Source organism: Mustelus asterias, chromosome 7, assembly GCF_964213995.1.
Source record: "Mustelus asterias chromosome 7, sMusAst1.hap1.1, whole genome shotgun sequence".
NCBI lineage: Eukaryota > Metazoa > Chordata > Chondrichthyes > Carcharhiniformes > Triakidae > Mustelus > Mustelus asterias.
In genome coordinates, this window is record NC_135807.1 from 108,721,401 (window position 1) to 108,740,596 (window position 19,196).

Below are 19,196 nucleotides of genomic sequence, written 5' to 3' on the forward strand. Positions count from 1 at the left end.
TAAATTTCAATACTGTTATTACCTAAAACCGCAATCTATAATGCTGCAGTCTATTCTTGTCTCCTCACGGCTGGCGTGATTTTGTTTTGAGTTTGGGCTCGAGGCTGAGGGGGGATGAAGCCAGCTCCAGCTGTCAATCAGTACAGGTGTGCCGGGTTGGGCGGGACCAGGAACATGTTGTCAATCAGCAGTATGGGCGGGACCTCGTTGCCAATTCGTTGCGTGGGTCAAAGGGGCTGGGCCGAGCTGTCAATCAGTGTGTTGTGAGCAGGCGCTGAGCCAATCCTCAAACTGGCATGGGCGAGGCGAGGCGGAGTGACTGACCTGTCAATCAAAGCAGCACGGGCGGGGCTGGGCGGAGTGACTGACCTGTCAATCAAAGCAGCATGGGCGGGGCTGGGCGGAGTGATTGACCTGTCAATCAAAGCGGCACGGGCGGGGCTTGGGCGGAGCGACAGACCTGTCAATCAAAGCGGCTTGGGCGGATTGACCGAGTTGTTAGTTCGTGCAGAGTTGGCAAGGGACGAGGGCGGGGTGTCAGTCAGCGCAGTTTGGGCCCGGGCCCGCCTCAGTCTGGTCTGTCCTGTCAATCACAGTAATGTGGGCGGGGCCGGGCCGGGCCGGTAATCAGCAGTTTAGGCAGGAGGTGGGGCGGAGCTATCAATGAGAGCTATTCGGGCCTCCCGCGATTCTGGCTCAAGTACAAGGCCCGAGCGCGGATGCTGTTTGTTTAAGTGAGGAGAGCGGAGACATGAGAGCAACTTCAAGGAGGAGGCAGCAGCAGCATCTGCCGCCACCACCACGTGTAGCTTCACATCTTGCAACACAGGTAAATGCAGCAGAGGCAGCCTCAGGAACACAGCAGCAGCCTACTGAGGGAGCAAACCCTAAACAGCGTGAGCAGCAATTTCCGGCTTGCCTCTGCTGAAGACAGCTTTAAAATAGCTCGGCTTTGTGGCTGTAGCCCTTCTGGAGATCAACATATACTACAGCACGTTCTTGTACGTGGAGCCATTACAACATTGGAATTATTCGGCCCATCGAGTCTGCATGTTTTCTGTAGAGAAATCCAATCAACCCCATTTTCCTATAGCTCTACAAATTTCTTTCCATCAGTTGTCTATTCCATACAATGCAGAAGGAGGCCATTCACCCCATCGAGTCTGCACTGACTCTCCCATTTTATGATGTGGAGATGCCGGCGTTAGACTGGGGTAAACACAGTAAGAAGTCTAACAACACCAGGTTAAAGTCCAACAGGTTTATTTGGTAGTACAGTGGCTTTTGCTACCAAATAAACCTGTTGGACTTTAACCTGGTGTTGTTAGACTTCTTACTGTGTTCTCCCATCTTACCCAGATCCACCCCTCTTCCCTGTAACCCAGTGCATTTACCATGGCTAATCCACCTAACCTACACAGTTTCGGCCATTGGAATAACATGGCTAATCCCTTTGAAATAATTCCCTTTGAAATAATTTGTTGTCTCTGTTTCCACAACCCTCATAATCTGCAGTTTAAAAAGTTTTAAAGTTTATTTATTAGTCCAAGTAAGGCTCACATTAACACTGCAAAGAAGTTATTGTGACATTCCCCTAGTTGCCACACCTGTTCGGGTCAATGTACCTAACCAGTATGTCTTTCAGAATGGGGGAGGAAACCGGAACACCTGGAAGAAACCCACACAGACATAGGGAGAAAGTGCAAACTCTACACAGACAATGACCAAGCCAAGAATCGAACCTGGGTCCCTGGCGCTGTGAAGCAGCAGTGCTAGCTACTGTGCCACCTCATTTGCTGTGGTTCACTCTCACACTCCTGATCTATCTCTTGCCCAAAGCCTGTGTTCCTCCTACTGTGTTGTTGTTGTGGTGGCACCATCAGGTAATGGGAACAGTGCTTCTTTGTCAACCTCATCCCAATCTGTTATCATTTTGTACGTCTCTATCAAACCTCCCCTCAATTTCCTCCCGGGTGCTCTGGTTTCTTCCCACAGTCCAAAGATGTGCAGGTTAGGTGGATTGGCTATGCTCAATTGCCCCTTAGTGTCTCAGGATGTGTAGGTTAGATGGATTAGCAGGATAAATGTGGGGTTATGGAGTGGGATGGGCTGGGTAAGATGCTCATTCAGAGAATCAGTGAAGATTTGATGGGCCAAATGGCTTCTGCACTGAAGGGATTCGATGATTTAGTCTACGTTGTCTCTCTCTGTCCCTTCCGCCACTTCTCTGTATTAAATTCCATCTGCCACTTGTCTGCCCATTCCACGAGTTATCCGTTTCCTGTTGCAGTTGATTGGTAACATCCTCACTGCCACTCTGAGTTTTGGTTTCATCTTCAAATTTTAAATGTTAGTCCTGTCTAATATCCAAGTCATATATCGAAAAAGCAGTGGTCCTAGCTTTGAACTTTGCTCAGGTGCACCATCCTCTCAACTAGTTCTGAGTAGTGGGATGATCAATGAGGTGTGAACAATGCAGGGTAGGTGAAGGCGAGTTAGTATCTTTCCATCTCTTGGATCAACTTTATTGATTTTACATAGACCTTTAATAGCCTGTATTGGCCTTCACTTTGGAAAATTCTCTCTTCATTTGGCATTCCATCAAGCTATTTATGAGAATTCCAGATGCTTTGTCAGGACAGAGGATGATGACTGATCTGGTGTCAGGGATCAGACAAAGTTGCATCCTTTCCCCTATTATTTTTGTTGTCATCATTGATTGGGTATTAAGGAAGTCAACCAAGTATTTTTAACTTGGATTGAAATGGATCAGTGATAGTCAGCTTACAGATTTGGCCTTTGCCGATGATATTACTGCTCTGTTGGAACACAATAAGATTGCAACAGCTCATTAACTCAATCGGCAATCAGGCTGAGAGAATGGGACTTGCCATAAATACCAAGGAAACAAGAAATATGATGACAGGAAACCACCTACAAACAACAGATGCAATCAAAAAGCATTGACATCGTAGAGGACTTCACCTCTCTGGATAGTTCCATTAATAGCGGGGGAGGCATAGACAAAAAGCTCAATGTGAGAATAGGTAAAACATTATCGGCTTTCAATCAACGGGAAAAAAAGATTTGGAATAGCAAAAACCTTTCCATGTAAACAAAGCTTAGGTTTTACAAAGCAAATGTGCTCTCCACTCTCTTTGGTTGTGAAATTGCTTTGAAGGATTCCAGGCACACCATGGGTGGGTTTGTATGCACACTTTGAAGTAAGAACAGCCTCCAGTTTCACCCATCAGCTGCAAAAGATGACTCAGTTGGCTTGGCCATGTCACCTGACTTCCATCCAGTGACACAAAGTAGAATAAAACAGCATAGATTGGAAAAGACCAAGTCATTCTTGAGTACCCTCAGAATTCTAAGGAAAGAGTAGACAGGGTAATTCAGTAAAAGTCATATCTAGATTTTTTAAATATACTTGGATTTTCACAAGGTCACCTCATGACGAAGATTGGGGCATGCCAAATCTTCTTTGCAGCCTGTTCATCTGGTCAGCTTACAGATCTGGACTTTGCTGATGATATTGCTGCCCTGGCAGACACAGGTTGCAACAGCTCATTAACTCAATCAGGCTGAGAGAATGGGACTCATCATAAACACCAAGAACATTTGAGATGAATTGGTGCTAGATTGTCAGTGGAGATCTTCAGCTGGTCAACAGACTTGGGAGTGAAGTGAGAATATTGGCTGTCGACAGAAGAGTAAGGCATTCTTTGTCTGATTCATGCATCTACGTGGGGGAGCTACTGAGTCCAAGTCTGGACATAGTACATAGGGAGAAACTGTTTTTTTGGTGGAAGGATCAAGAACTAGAGGACACCGATTTTAAGGTGATGAGCAAAAGAAACAACAGCGATGTAAAAAAATGTTTAAATGCAGCGAGTGGCTTTGAAATTATCTAACTGTTTGCCTCAATCACTCCCAATGCTGTTGAGTTTCATATTTTATTCACACTGAGTGAAGACAATTTTCCTAATTTCCCGACTTATAAGCTCTTTTGTATTTATATCCCCTGGTTTTTGCATAGTTCCACAAGTGGAAACATTCTCTCTACATCTACCCTTACATTCCATTCATAATTTTGGAGACCTCAGTCTAATTCATGTTCTGTGCTTTACTATGTCCTGTTCACTCCGTCGTGCGAGCTGTAATTTCTTAGTCCTGGTGCCAGCCATTTAAATCTTTTTTGCACTTTCTCCAGTGCTACAATTTTTTTTATTGTATGGAGACGAGGACTCTGCATGATATTCTATGTGCGATCTGGTTCTCGAGGGAGATTGTAACACTGATTAAGAGGAAGAGAGAGTTGTATGAAATGTACAGGCAGCAAGGAACAGATCAGATGCTCGAGGAGTATAAGAAGTGCAAGAAGCTACTTAAGAAGGAAATCAGGAGGGCTAAAAGAAGACATGAGATTGCTTTGGCGGGCAGAATGAAGGAAAATCCAAAGAACTTCTATAGGTATGTTAGGAGCAAAAGGATAGTGAGGGATTAAATTGGTCCTCTTGAAGACCAGAGTGGTAGACTGTGTATGGAACCAAAAGTGATGGAGGAGATACTAAATTTTGCATCCGTATTTACTGAGGAAACGGGCATGGAGTCTACGGAAATAGGGCAAACAGGTCGGGAGGTCATGGAACCTTTACAGATTAAAGGGGAGGAGGTGCTCGCTGTCTTGAGGTAAATCAGAGTGGATAAATCCCCAGGACCAGACAGGGTATTCCCACGGACCTTGAGGGAAGCTAGTGTTGAGCTTGCAGGGGCTCTGGCAGACATATTTAAAATGTCAGTATTCACGGGGGAGGTGCCGGATGATTGGAGGGTGGCTCATGTTGTTCCGTTGTTTAAAAAAGGTTCCAAAAGAAATCCGGGAAATCATAGGCCAGTAAGTTTGGTGTCGGTGGTGGGCAAGTTATTGGAAGGTGTGATAAGGGATTGGATCTACAAATATTTGTACAGACAGGGACTTATTAGGGAGAGTCAACATGGCGTTGTACGTGGTCGGTCATGTTTGACCAATCTATTAGAGTTTTTCGAGGAGGTTACCAGGAAAGTGATTGAAGGGAAGGCGGTGGATGTTGTCTACCTGGATTTCAGCAAGGCCTTTGACAAGGTCCCTCATGGGAAGTTAGTTAGGAAGGTTCAGTCGCTAGGTATACATGGGGAGGTAGTAAATTGGATTAGACACTGGCTCAATGGAAGAAGCCAGAGAGTGGTTGTGGAGGATTGCTTCTCTGAGTGGAGGCCTGTGACTCGTGGTGTGCCGCAGGGATCGGTGTTGGGTCCATTGTTGTTTGTCATCTATATCAATGATCTGAATGATAATGTGGTAAATTGGATCAGCAAATTTGCTGATGATACAAAGATTGGAGGTGTAGTGGACAGTGAGGAAGGTTTTCAAAGCTTGCAGAGGGATTTGGACCAACTAGAAAAATGGGCTGAAAAATGGCAAATGGAATTTAACGCAGACAAGTGAGAGATATTGCACTTTGGAAGGACAAACAAAATTAGAACGTACAGGGTAAATGGTAGGACTCTGAAGAGTGCAGTTGAACAGAGGGATCTGGGAATACAGGTACAGAATTCCCTAAAAGTGACGTCACAGGTGGATAGGGTCGAAAGAGTGCCTTTGGTACATTGGCCTTTATAAATCGGAGTATCGAGTATAAAAGTTGGAGTGTTATGGTAAGGTTATATAATGATGTGGAGATGCCGGCGTTGGACTGGGGTAAACACAGTAAGAAGTTTAACAACACCAGGTTAAAGTCCAACAGGTTTATTTGGTAGCAAAAGCCACACAAGCTTTCGAGGCTCTGAGCCCCTTCTTCAGGTGAGTGGGAATTCTGTTCACAAACAGAACTTATAAGACACAGACTCAATTTACATGAATAATGGTTGGAATGCGAATACTTACAACTAATCCAGTCTTTAAGAAACAAAACAATGGGAGTGGAGAGAGCATCAAGACAGGCTAAAAAGATGTGTATTGTCTCCAGACAAGACAGCCAGAGGCTCAGAGCCTCGAAAGCTTGTGTGGCTTTTGCTACCAAATAAACCTGTTGGACTTTTACAAGGTTATATAAGGCATTGGTGAGACCGAATTTAGAGTGTTGTGTACAGTTTTGGTCACCTAGTTACAGGAAGGATGTAAGTAAGGTTGAAAGTGCAGAGAAGGTTCACAAGGATGTCGCATGACAACGTTCCGATGAGACAGGGAGATGTTGGTAAGATTATAAATAACAAAAGATAAATTAAATAGTGATAGGGCCACTAAAGGATCTGTAAGATGAACCCTCACAGGCAAGGCAGAAATGCTAAACATATCGAATATCGATTGACATATTGAATATTCGAACTTAGAAAAGTAAAGTACAAGAACAGGCCCTTCAGCCCTCCAAGTCTGTGCTGATCACGTTGCCCTAACTAAAAAAAAAGCTTATGCCCTTACTCGGTCCGTATTCCTCTATTCCCTCCTATTCATGTACTCATCCAGATGCCTCCTAAATATTGCTAATGTGCCTGCTTCCACCACCTCCTCTGGCAGTGCGTTCCAGGCACCCACCACACTCTGCATGAAAAACTTCCTCTGCACATCTCCCTTAAACTTTTTCCCTTTCACCTTGAACCTGTGCCCCCTTGTAATTGACACTTCCACCCTTGGAAAAAACTTCTGATATCCCCCGGTCTATACCTCTCAAGATTTTGTCGACCTCTATCGGGTCTCCCCTCAGGCTCCATCTTTCCAGTGAAAACAATCCTAATGTATTCAACCTCTCTTCATAATCAACACCGTCAAGACCAAGCCATACCCTGGTGAACCTTCTTTGTACTCTCTTCAAAGCTTCCACGTCATTCTGGTCATGTGGACCAGAACTGCACGCAATACTTCAAATGCAGCCTAACCAGTGCTTTATATAGCTGAAACATGATTTCCCAATTCTTGTACTCAATGCCCCAGCTGATGAAGGCAAGCATGCCATATGCCTTCTTAATCACCTTGGCCATCTGTTGCCACTTTTAGGGAACTGTGGACATGAACGCCCAGATCCCTCTGTATGGTAATGTTCCTAAGGATTCTGCCATTTACTGTACACCTAAATTTGATCCTCCAAATAAATGCATCACCTCCATTTGACTGGATTAAATTCCTTCTACCATTTCTGTGCCCAAGTCTCCAATTTATTTATGTTCTGTTGTATCTTCTAACAATCCCCAACACTATCAGCAACTCCACCAATCTTCATATCATCTGCAAATTTACTAATCAAACTACCTACATTTTCCTCCAGATTATTTATATATACTACAGAGGTCCCAGCACTGATCTCTACAGAACACCACTGGCTACAGATTTCCATTCTAAAAAACACCGTCCCACCGCTACACTCTGTCTTCTATGATCAAGATGTGGAGATGCCGGCGTTGGACTGGGGTAAACACAGTAAGAAGTTTAACAACACCAGGTTAAAGTCCAACAGGTTTATTTGGTAGCAAAAGCCACACAAGCTTTCGGAGCTCCAAACCCCTTCAGGTGAGTGGAAGAAGGGGCTTCGAAGCTCCGAAAGCTTGTGTGGCTTTTGCTACCAAATAAACCTGTTGGACTTTAACCTGGTGTTGTTAAACTTCTTACTTCTATGACCAAGTCAGTTCTGCATCCATCGAGCCAGCCCACCCCGAATTCGATGTGATTTTAGTTTTTGTACCAGTCTGCCACATGGGACCTTGTCAAACACCTTCTTAAAGTCCATATAAACTTCATCCACAGCCCTTCCCTCATCAATTATCTTTGTCACCTCTTCCAAAAACTCAATCAAATTGGTGAGAAATGACGTTCCCTGTACAAAACCATGCTGCCTGTCACCAACTAGTCCATTTTCTTCCAAATGTGCATCTATCATGTCCCTCAGTATCTTCTCCAAAGCTTCTCCACCACAGATATCAGACTCACTGACTTATGACTTCCTGGGCTATCCCTGCTTCCTTTCTCAAACAAGGGAACAACATTGGCTATTCTCCAGCCTTCTGTAACCTCTCCTGTGGTCAAAGAGGATGCGAAGATAGCTGTTAAGGCCTCAGTTATTTCTTCCCTTGCCTCCCACAGTAACCTGAGATAGATCCCATCTGGCCCCAGGGACATGTGTACTTTCCTTAGAAGGGAAATAGGACCAGAAAACTGATAAACAGTTAACACTGCTCCTAGATATCAAAAGAGAGATGGGACAAACCCAGAGAACGATAACTAGTAAGCTTAACATTAACAAAAGATACTCAAATCTTGAAATAATGCAATTTTTAAAAAAAGTATTCGGAATCACAAAGTATAATAAAACATGATCAACATGTATACCAAAAGGCTAAGTCATCGTTGAGCAACTTCAAAGAATTTTAGCTTACTGCAGCAAAAATCCTATAAAGGTATTTGATTAAACTTGGACTTTCACAAGGTCAGATCAAGACAAAGATTGGTCTATAGGGTCAGGAGAGAAGGGCAGTTATTCAGATGGGAGGAAGATGGAAAGCAATATCCCATATCGGTCATTGCCGAGACCACAGTTACTTACAATTTACACCAATGATTCAGATTTAGGAAAAGGTGCAGTAACTTGGAACATAGAAAAAGTACAGCACAAACAGGCCCTTCGGCCCACAAGTTGCGCCGGTCATGTCCCTACCTACCTACCTAGGCTTATATATAGGCTTACCTATAACCCTCAATCCTATTAAGTCCCATGTACTCATCCAGAAGTCTCTTAAAAGACCCCATCGAATTTGCCTCCACAACCACTGACAGCAGCCGATTCCACTCACCCACCACCCTCTGAGTGAAAAACTTACCCCTGACATCTCTTCTGTACCTACTCCCCAGCACCTTAAACCTGTGTCCTCTCGTAGCAGCCATTTCAGCCCTGGGAAAAAGCCTTCGAGAATCCACCCGATCTATACCTCTCAACATCTTGTACACCTCTATCAGGTCACCTCTCATCCTTCGTCTCTCCAAGGAGAAAAGACCGAGCTCCTTCAACCTATCCTCATAAGGCATGCCAACCAATCCAGGCAACAGCCTTGTAAATCTTCTCTGCACCCTTTCAATCATTTCCACATCCCTCCTGTAATGAGGCAACCAGAACTGAGCACAGAACTCCAAGGGTCTTATAAAGCTGCATCATTATCTCCAGATTCCTAAACTCAATCCCTTGATTGATGAAGGCCAGCACACCATACGCCTTCTTAACCACCTCCTCTACCTGCGAGGCCGATTTAAGAGTCCTATGGACCTGGACTCCAAGGTCCTTCTGATCCTCTACACTACTAAGAGTCTTACCCTTGATATTATACTCCTTCATCCCATTTGACCTGACAAAATGGACCACGACACATTTATCCGGGTTGAAGTCCATCTGCCACTTCTCCACCCAGACCTGCATCCTATCTATGTCACGCTGCAGCTTCTGACATCCCTCCAACCTATCCACAACACCACCAACCTTCGTGTCGTCGGCAAACTTACCAACCCATCCCTCCACTTCCTCATCCAGGTCATTATGAAAATGACAAACAGCAAGGGTCCCAGAACAGATCCCTGGGGAACTCCACTGGTGACCGACCTCCATTCAGAAAAAGACCCGTCTACAACCACTCTCTGCCTTCTGCAGGCAAGCCAGTTCTGAATCCACAAGGCAACAGCCCCTTGGATCCCATGCCCTCTCACTTTCTCGAGAAGTCTTGCATGGGGGACCTTATCGGATGCCTTGCTAAAATCCATAGAAACCACATCTACCGCTTTCCCTCCGTCAATGTGTTTAGTCACATTTTCAAAGAGCTCCACCAGGCTCGTAAGGCACGATTTGCCTTTGACAAAGCCTTGCTGACTACTTTTGAGCATACTAAACTTCTCTAAATGTTCATAAATCCTGTCCCTCAGGATCTTCTCCATCAACTTACCAACCACTGAGGTTAGACTCACCGGTCGGTAATTTCCTGGGCTATCCCTATTCCCTTTCTTGAATATAGGAACCACATCCGCAATCCTCCGGAACCTCTCCATCTCCATCGACGACGCAAAGATCATCGCCAGAGGCTCTGCAATCTCTTCCCTCGCCTCCCACAGTAACCTGGGGTACATCCCATCCAGACCCGGCGACTTATCTATCTTGACGTTGTTCAAAATTTCCAACACATCCTCTTTCTTAATGTCCACATACTCAATCTTTTCAGTCTGCCTCAATCCTGTAGTACAACCACCCAGGTCTTTTTCCACCGTGAATACTGAGGTAAAATATTTATTAAGCACGTCTGCTATTTCTTCCGGTTCTGTACAGACTCTCTCATCTTCACCTTTTATAGGTCCTATTCCTTCACATCTCATCCTTTTATTCTTCACATATTTATAGAACGCCTTAGGGTTCTCCTTAATCTTACCTACAGCTGATTTCTGTTGGGCCATACTCGGCTTATCTCTCATTGCATTAATTGCTGTGAAAATGGGGATAAGGTTGAGGCTCACCATTTGAACATGCTATGATTGAACCTTGCTATTATATTCTGACTTATTATATGCGTCCATGCAATCTAATTTTTGGTAAGTACATTTACAGTATAATGTAGTGGCATATTAACCTCCAGGTCAGAAGTTTGTGTGTGTGAACCCTGTTCCAATGCACAATCAAGACTGAAACTCCTGGCATTGGTCAGGGAGTAATGCACTGTTGGGAGTGTCACCTTTTAGATGAGATGTTAAAATGAGGCATAATTTAATATTTTTGGTGCATATAAAGATACCACACCACCCGTCATCAAAGGGTTATGGATTTTTCCCAGTGTCCTGGCCAGCATTTACCACATTCAAAAACTGAATAACTGACCAGTCACATTGCTGTTTATGGGGAATTGCTGTGCCCAAACCAGCTTCCAATTTTGTCTAAATCACAACCATGACTCTGCTTTAAAAGTAATTTGGTGGATGTAAAAATGTTTTGTTATTTTCTATGGTCAAAAAGGTGACATATAAATTCAAGTACATTTTTTTTCAGATATTTCTCCTGTCCTGGTTTTCAACACATTATTGATCATTGAAATAATCACTCATTTCTTATGTGGCAAAATTCACCTTAATCTTGATGGCTTCAGCCTGTCTGGTGGCCATAAGAAAATTAACCTCAGCCATGTCATTACTTTGAAGGTACAGTGAAACATGCAGCATCAACAACTATGAAGGTAATGGTCACTTTTTCTTTCTCCAGAAAAACAATATGGGTCAAGTTTGTCCTACAGAAAGCAACAACGAATCATCTTCACAGTTGAGAGTCTGTCCTCGACTCATCTCCGCTTTAAAGTACCTTCTTCTAATGCTTGTGATTCCACCATTCCTTAATTATGCATCTTTACAGAGAGAAGCAACATTACTTCAGCCTCAAGGTGAGATCTTATACACTCTTGCACCTATAAGCTCATCTGTAATTGAAAGTATTCGCTGTGGACGTCTAATGTCTAAATAATTGTCCCAATTCACATGTTGTAAATTGAGGCAAAAATTGGTCCAGCTTTTATGTTCTGGAACTAAACATCGTATGTGTGCTGTTCCTGTTTTTCTACTATCAATATTTATGTCACATTTTATAGTGGAAAATAATTGCACGCGCACGTTGTGTGATTACAACAGAGGAATTTAAAATACAAATATGTTTAAAAATAAGACAAATATATTTGCAATTTTAAAAAATCTTCAAAATGGGAAAGCCCCCGCCCCCCCCACCAACGCCCATAAGGCTACTCTCAGTCATGAGCAGAAGTGATGGGAGGTGTTATTGACAGCACCTTCAGGTGGCACTTATACCAGCAATAACTTGCTCACTAATGCTGATTTTATCAGCAATACCCGACTCTAATCTCATTTCAGCTTTCCCCCAAAAGGGAACAAAAGAGCTCAATTCCAGAGGTGATACGAGTGTGACTGTTCTGGATATCAAGGCAGCTTTTGGTCAAGTGTGGTATCAGGACCTTGAGTAAAATTGAAGTCAGTGGGAATCAGGAGGAAAAACACTACAGTGGCTAAAGTCACACCTGTAAGTTTAATTTTGATAATTATTTCACATTTGTTATGGACATTAATCAAATACTCCAGGTATATCAACCCAATATGGTTTTATGCTGAATTCTGGAACACTAGTTCATCGCATGACTTTGGCTCAACATCACACACAAACTTGACAAGGGAGAAAAACATATGGCCAGTGATACAAGACATCAAGGTTGAACAATTACTGGTGTTGAACCATCCACCTCCCTAGAAATTAAAATTATTAACTCCGTTCTCTAAATTCAAAAACAATGAAAGAAAAGCAAGTTTTAAAACATTCAGCTTTGTGCATTAAATTAGTGCTGTTTACCTTACGATGTTGAAAAGAAGTCATTTTATTTCATAGAAAATTTTGATTTTGTAAGTTTGGAATTAGTTGTGTAGTTAGCTTTTGTAACTTGAGTTCTTTTCAATTTTAATATCTGTTAGCTAAATGTGTTGTGTTATCGCACACTAATCACTTTCAATGTGTTTTCTGTCGACTGTGTAATTTCTATAACTTTGTAGGCTTGCAAAACTATTCTGTGTTTTTCGTGACTTATACCAAACACTGTAGCAAAGCCATTGTCTCAGCAAAAACACATTGATAAGCGCCTGTTTTAATGAAGTTCTGATGTGGAGATGCCGGCGTTAGACTGGGGTAAACACAGTAAGAAGTCTCACAACACCATTGTGATGTGAGACATGGTGTTGTGAGACTTCTTAGTTAATGAAGTTCTACAGAACATACTGATATTATAGATTAATTTGACATCTGGACCAATGAATCCATGTTCTCAGACATCTCATGCTGTGTTATCTCAAATAAAAGCAGATCTTTAAAAAAACATTTCAAGAAGAAATTAGAGAGAGCTCTTGGGGCTAAAGGGATCAAGAGATATGGGGGGTGGGTGGGAAGGTAGAATCAGGATATAGAATTTGATGCTCAGCCATGGTCAAAATGAATGTTGGAGCAGGCTCATGGGCTGAATGGCCTACTCCTGCTTCTATTTTCTATGTTTCTATGTACTTGTATTTCATATTATATGTAATATATATACATTTCTGATTTAATAACAATTAAATGAAGCCTGAGACAATGAACTGAAGATATTAATCATGAGGGCATGACAGCGTATTTCCCCCATCCTGAACAAAAGGGCAAGGGAGATATTGTAAAATATTATTTTATCTTGGCAGAAGTGACAAAAACTAATTTTAACGAGGGGGATAGTCCCTCAAGTAGTTGACACCTTAGACGGCCGGTCAGGGGGCAGTGGGAATTGAAATCAAATAGCTGACCATGACTGTGAGAAACCAATTAGAAATTGATCATGCACCACCGAGACCAATCACCGAATGATCATGCACCCATTATGTCAATTAAGAAATAGCCTTGTCTCGAACATAGTTGATCACGCTGTGGGTTGTGGCTTGGAAAGAGTTAATAAGCAGCAGCTTGCACTGAGCAAGTTGCGCAGCAAGTAACTGCTGTCTGCAGGGAAGCAGAAGTTACTGAGGGAGGCAAGAGATGAAATTGATGGGCCTCTGAGGAAATCTTTGTTTATTCATTGGCCACTGGTGCGGTATCAGGATTGGAGGATAGCCAATGTTGTCCCGTTATTTAAGAAGGGTAGCAAGGATAACCTGGGTAATTATAGGCCAGTGAGCTTGACATCAGTGATAGGGAAACTGTTGGAGAAGATTCTTCGGAATAGGATCTATACACATTTGGAACTGTACGGTCTTGTTAGCGACAGACAGCATGGTTTTGTATGTGGGAGGTCATATCTCACTAATTTAATTGAGTTTTTTGAAGAGGTGACAAAAAAGATTGACGAGGGAAGGGCTGTGGATGTTGTCCACATGGTCAAGGTCCCTCATGGCAGGCTGGTGCAAAAGACCCTGGGATCGGGATGAACTGGTTAGATGGATTCAGAACTGGCTTGGCCATAGAAGACAGAGGGTAGCAGTGGAAGAGTGTTTTTCTGAATGGAGGTCTGTAACTAGTGGTGTTCCGCAGGGATCAGTGCTGGGATCTCTGCTGTTTGACATATATATAAATGACTTGGAAGAAAACGTAGCTGGTCAGATTAGCAAGTTTGCTGATACTAAGATTGGCGGAGTTGCGGATACTGATGAAGATTGTCAGAGAATACAGCAGGATATAGATGGACTGGAAAATTGGGCGGAGAAATGGCAGGTGGAATTTAATCCGGACAAATGCGAGGTAATGCATTTTGGTAGATCCAATTCGGGTGGGAGCTGTAAAATAAATGGCAGAACAATCAGGAGCATAGACACACAGAGAGATCTGCGATTACAGGTCCACAGATCCTTAAAAGTGGCAGCACAAGTGGAAAAGGTGGCGAAGAAAGCATATGGTATGCTTGCCTTCATCAGATGGGGCATCGAGTATAAAAGTTGGCAAATTATGTTGCAGTTGTATAAAACATTGATTAGGCCACATTTGGAATACTGTGTCAATTCTAGTCACCACACTACCAAAAGGACATGGAGGCTTTGGAGAGAGTGGCAGAAAAGGTCTACCAGATGTTGCCTGGTATGGAGGGTATTAGCTATGAGGAGAGATGGAATAAATTGGGATTGTTCTCCCTGGAAAGACGGAGGTTGAGGGGCGACCTGATAGAAGTTTTTAAAATTATGAGAGATATAGATAGGGTGAACAGTTGGAAGCTTTTTTCCAGGGCAGAAATGACAATTAAAAGGAGGCACAAGTTCAAGATAAGTGGAGATGTGCGGGGAAGGTTTTTTACACATAGGGTGGTGGGGGCTTAGAATGCGATGCCAAGTGAGGTGGTTGAGGCAGTTACGTTAGCCACATTTAAGACTTATCGTGCTAGGCATATGAACAAACAGGGAATAGGGGGATATAAGTGGTTGGTTAGATAGGTAAACTTGATTGGCGTAGGCTTGGAGGGCCGAAGGGCCTGTTCCTGTGCTGAACTGTTCTTTGTTCTTATGGAGTGTACGGAGACCAAGGGCGGAGTTTTCCTGTCCCGCCTGCTACGGGAATCAAAGTGGGTGGGGAATGGACCATGTTGACTTGAGTGGAATTTTTCCTGTCTTGGCGTGAGTGCAGCCGGAAAATTTTGCAGTCAGAAACGGGAAAATTCATAATGGGGAATAAGGAAATGGCTGAAGAATTACATTCGTACTTTGCTGCAGTCTTCACAAAGGAAGACATGAATAATGTACCAGAAGTGCTGAAACGTGATTTAGTGAGGAGTTGAAGAAAACCAGCATTAGTAGAGAAATGGTTTTGGGGAAATTAGAGTCATAGAGGTTTACAGCATGGAAACAGGCCCTTCGGCCCAACTTGTCCATGTCGTCCAGTTTTTAACCACTAAACTAGAATCCCTACAGTGCAAAAAGAGGGCATTCGACCCCTCAAGCCTGCACTGATAACAATCCCAACCAGGCCTTATCCCTGTAAGCCCACTATTTACCCCGCTATCTCCCTGACACTAGGGGGTTAATTTAGCATGGCCAATCCACCTAACCCACACATCTTTGGACTGTGGGAGGAAACCAGCGCACCTGGAGGAAGCCCACAGACACTGGGAGAATATGCAAACTCCACACAGCCAGTGACCCAAGGCCGGATTTGAACCCTGTTCCCTGGCACTGTGAGGCAGCAGTGCTAACCATTGTGCCACTGTGCCGCCCAATTGCCTGCATTTGGCTCAAAAACCTCTATTCCCATCTTACTCATGTAACCGTAAATGCTTTTTAAGGAACAAAATTGTACTCGCCTCTACTACTACCTCTGACAGCTCATTTCAGACACTCACCACCTTCTGAGTGAAAGAATTGGTCCTCTCAACCCTTTTTTATATCTCCCCTCTGACAAACCTATGCCCTCTAGGTTTAGACTCCCCTACCTTTGGGAAAGGATGTTGACTATCTGCTGATCTGCCCCCCATTATTTTATAGACTTCTATAAGATTGTCCCTAAGTCTCCTACACTCCAGGGAAAAAATACCAGTGTATCCAGCCTCTCATAACTCAAACCATCAAGTCCTGGTAGCATCCTAGTAAATCTCTTCTGCACTCTTTCTTGTTTAATAATATCCTTTCTATAATAGGGTGACCAGAACTGTACACAGTATTCCAAGTGTGGCCTTATCAATGTCTTGTACAAGTTCAACAAGACATCCCAACTCCTATATTCAATGTTCTGACCAATGAAACCAAGTATGTCGATAGCCGCCTTCACCACCCTGTCCATCTGTGACTCCACTTTCAAGGAGCTATGAACCTGTACCCGTAGATCTCTTTGTTCTATAACTCTCCCCAACACCCTACAAAATTGATGAGATTGAAGGTGGATAAATCTCCAAGTCCTGATAATCTTCATCCCAGAGTTCTTAAGGAAGTGACCCTGGAAATACTACATCCATTGGTGGTTATTTTTCCAAAATTCTTTTGACTCTGGAATAGTTCCTACAAATTGGAGAGTAGCCTGCTATTCAAAAAGGGAGATGGGGAGAAAACCGCAAACCATAGACCAGTGAGTTTAACGTCGGTACTGGGGAAGTTGTTGGAGTACATTTTCGAGGGTTTCATAACTCGGCTTTTGGAGGGCAGTGGTATAATCAGACAAAGTCAGCATAGATTTACAAAAGGGAAATCATACTTGATGAATCTATTGGAATTCTTTGAGGATGTAACTAGTAGAGTTGACCGAGGAGGATCAGTGGATGTATTTTATTCAGACTTTCAGAAGGCTTTTGCAAGATCTCTCACAACAGACTACTATGTAAAGTAGATGAGAATGCAGGTAATATCTTGAGATGGATAGAAAGCAGGTTAGCAGATAGGAAGCAAAGAGTTGGCATAAATGAGTCTTTTTCGGATTGGCAGTCAGTACTAGTGGGGTTCCGCAGCGATCTGTGCTCGAACCCCAACTGTTCACATTATATATTAATGATTTGGAAGAGGGAACTGAATGTATTATTTCCAGATTTGTAGATGATACAAAGTTGCATGGGAGGGTCAGCAGTGAGGAGGATGCAGCGATGCTTCAGCGTGATTTGGACAGGTGTGGGCATGTGCGTGGCAGATGCAGTATAATGTGGATAAATGTGAAGTTATCCACTTTGGAAGCAATAATAGGAAGACAGATTATTACTTGAATGGGTGTAAATTGAGATAGGTGGATACTCAGTGAGACTGTGGAGTCCTCATGCACCAGTCGCTGAAAGTAAATGCGCAGGTGCAGCAGGCAGTGAAGAAAGCAAATGGTATGTTGAGCTTCATAGCATGAGGATTTGAATATATGGATAGGGATGTTTTGTTGCAATTGTTCAGGGCATTGGTTAGGTCACACCTGGAATATTGTGTGCAGTTTTAGTGTCCTTATCTAAGGAAGGATGTAGCACAGCGAAGGTTTACAGGCTGATTCCTGGGAATGCAGGTCTGTCATATGAAGAGAGCACAGTAAGAAGTCTCACAACACCAGGTTAAAGTCCAACAGGTTTATTTGGTAGCAAATACCATAAGCTTTCGGAGCGCTGCCCCTTCGTCAGATGGAGTGGAAATCTGTTCTCCAACAGTGCACAGAGACACAGAAATCAAGTTTCAGAATACTAATTAGAATGCAAATCTCTACAGCCAGCCAGGTCTTAAAGGTACAGATAATGTGGGTGGAGGGAACATTAAACACAGGTTAAAGAGATGTGTATTGTCTCCAGACAGAACAGCTAGTAAGATTCTGCAAGATCAGGGGGAAAGCTGTGGGGGTTACTGATAATGTGACATAAATCCAACATCCCGGTTTAGGCCGTCCTCATGTGTGCGGAACTTGGCTATCAGTTTCTGCTCAGCGACTCTGCGCTGTCGTGTGTTGTGAAGGCCGCCTTGGAGAACCTGAAGATCCAAGGCTGAATGCTGGTCATGAAGAGAGACCAAGTCTGTCAAACTGGAGTTTAGAAGAGAGAGGGGATCTCATAGAAACTTCTAAAATTCGAACAGGGTTAGACAAGGTAAATTCAGGAAGAATACTCCCAATGGTGGGGGAGTCCAGAACTAAGGTTCATAATTTGAGGATAAGAATTGATAAGTACTTAAGAATTGAGGTGCAGAGAAATTTCATCACCCAGAGGGTGGTGAAGGTGTGGAATTCACTACCGCAAAATGTATTTGAGGCCAAAACTTTGTCTGATTTCAAGAAGAAATTAGGATAGCTTTTGGGACGAAAGGGACCAAGGAATATGGGGGGAAGGAACAATCAGGATATTGAATTTGATGATCAAAATAAATGGGGGAGCAGTCTCAGAGGGCCAAATGGCCTATTCCTGCTTCTTGTTTTTATGTTTTCTATCCTGCCCCAAGTGTCAACCTGCACCCAAGGCTGAGCTGTTAGGCCAGTCAAGTCCCGCCTTGTCTTTCACAGAATCACAGAATGCTGCAGTGCAGAAGAGGCCTTTCGGCCCATTGAGTCTGCACCGACGCATGAAAGGTCCTGACCTCCCCACCTGATCCCACTTGCCAGCACTTGGCCCATAGCCTTGAAAGCTATGGCATGCCAAGTACCCATCCAGGTACTTTTCACCCTCCATCACCCTCCCAGGCATTGCATTCCAGACCGCCACCACCCTCTGGGTAAAAAACCTTTTCCTCAAAATCCCCAAACCTCCCAACCCTCACTTTTAGCTTGTATGCCCTCGTAACTGATCCTTCAGCTAAGAGGAACAGCTGCTCTCTATCCACCCTGCCCATACCTCTATAATCTTGACCAACTAGGGGCGGCATGGCGGCACAGTGATTAGCACTGCTGCCTCACAGCGCCAGGGATCTGGGTTTGATTCCCAGCTTGGGTCACTGTGTGGAGTTTGCACATTCTCCCCGTGTCTGCGTGAGTTTCCTCCAGGTGCTCCGGTTTCCTCCCACAGTCCAAAGATGTGCAGGTTAGGTGGATTGGCCATGCTAAATTGCCCCTTAATGTCAGGGGGACTAGCTCGGGTAAGTGCATGGGCCTGGGTGGGAATGTGGTCAGTACAGACTCGATGGGCCAAATGACCCCCTTCTGCACTGTAGGATTCTATGATTCTATAACTCAATCAGGTCACTCCTTAGTCTTCTCTGCTCCAGAGAAAACAAC

The 19,196-nt window shown here is 43.7% G+C and overlaps 1 protein-coding gene across 1 annotated transcript in view; it reads left to right on the forward strand.

The window, feature by feature from the left end:
• Positions 1 to 606: 606 nt before the first annotated feature.
• The window catches only part of LOC144495895 (uncharacterized), a 207,533-nt gene continuing 188,943 nt past the window's right edge, over positions 607 to 19,196 (forward strand). The window contains exons 1-2 of the mRNA XM_078216663.1: positions 607 to 829; positions 11,256 to 11,430. Coding sequence (XP_078072789.1) covers positions 752 to 829; positions 11,256 to 11,430 — 253 coding nt within the window. The 5' untranslated portion in view covers positions 607 to 751. The remainder of the gene's footprint in view (positions 830 to 11,255; positions 11,431 to 19,196) is intronic.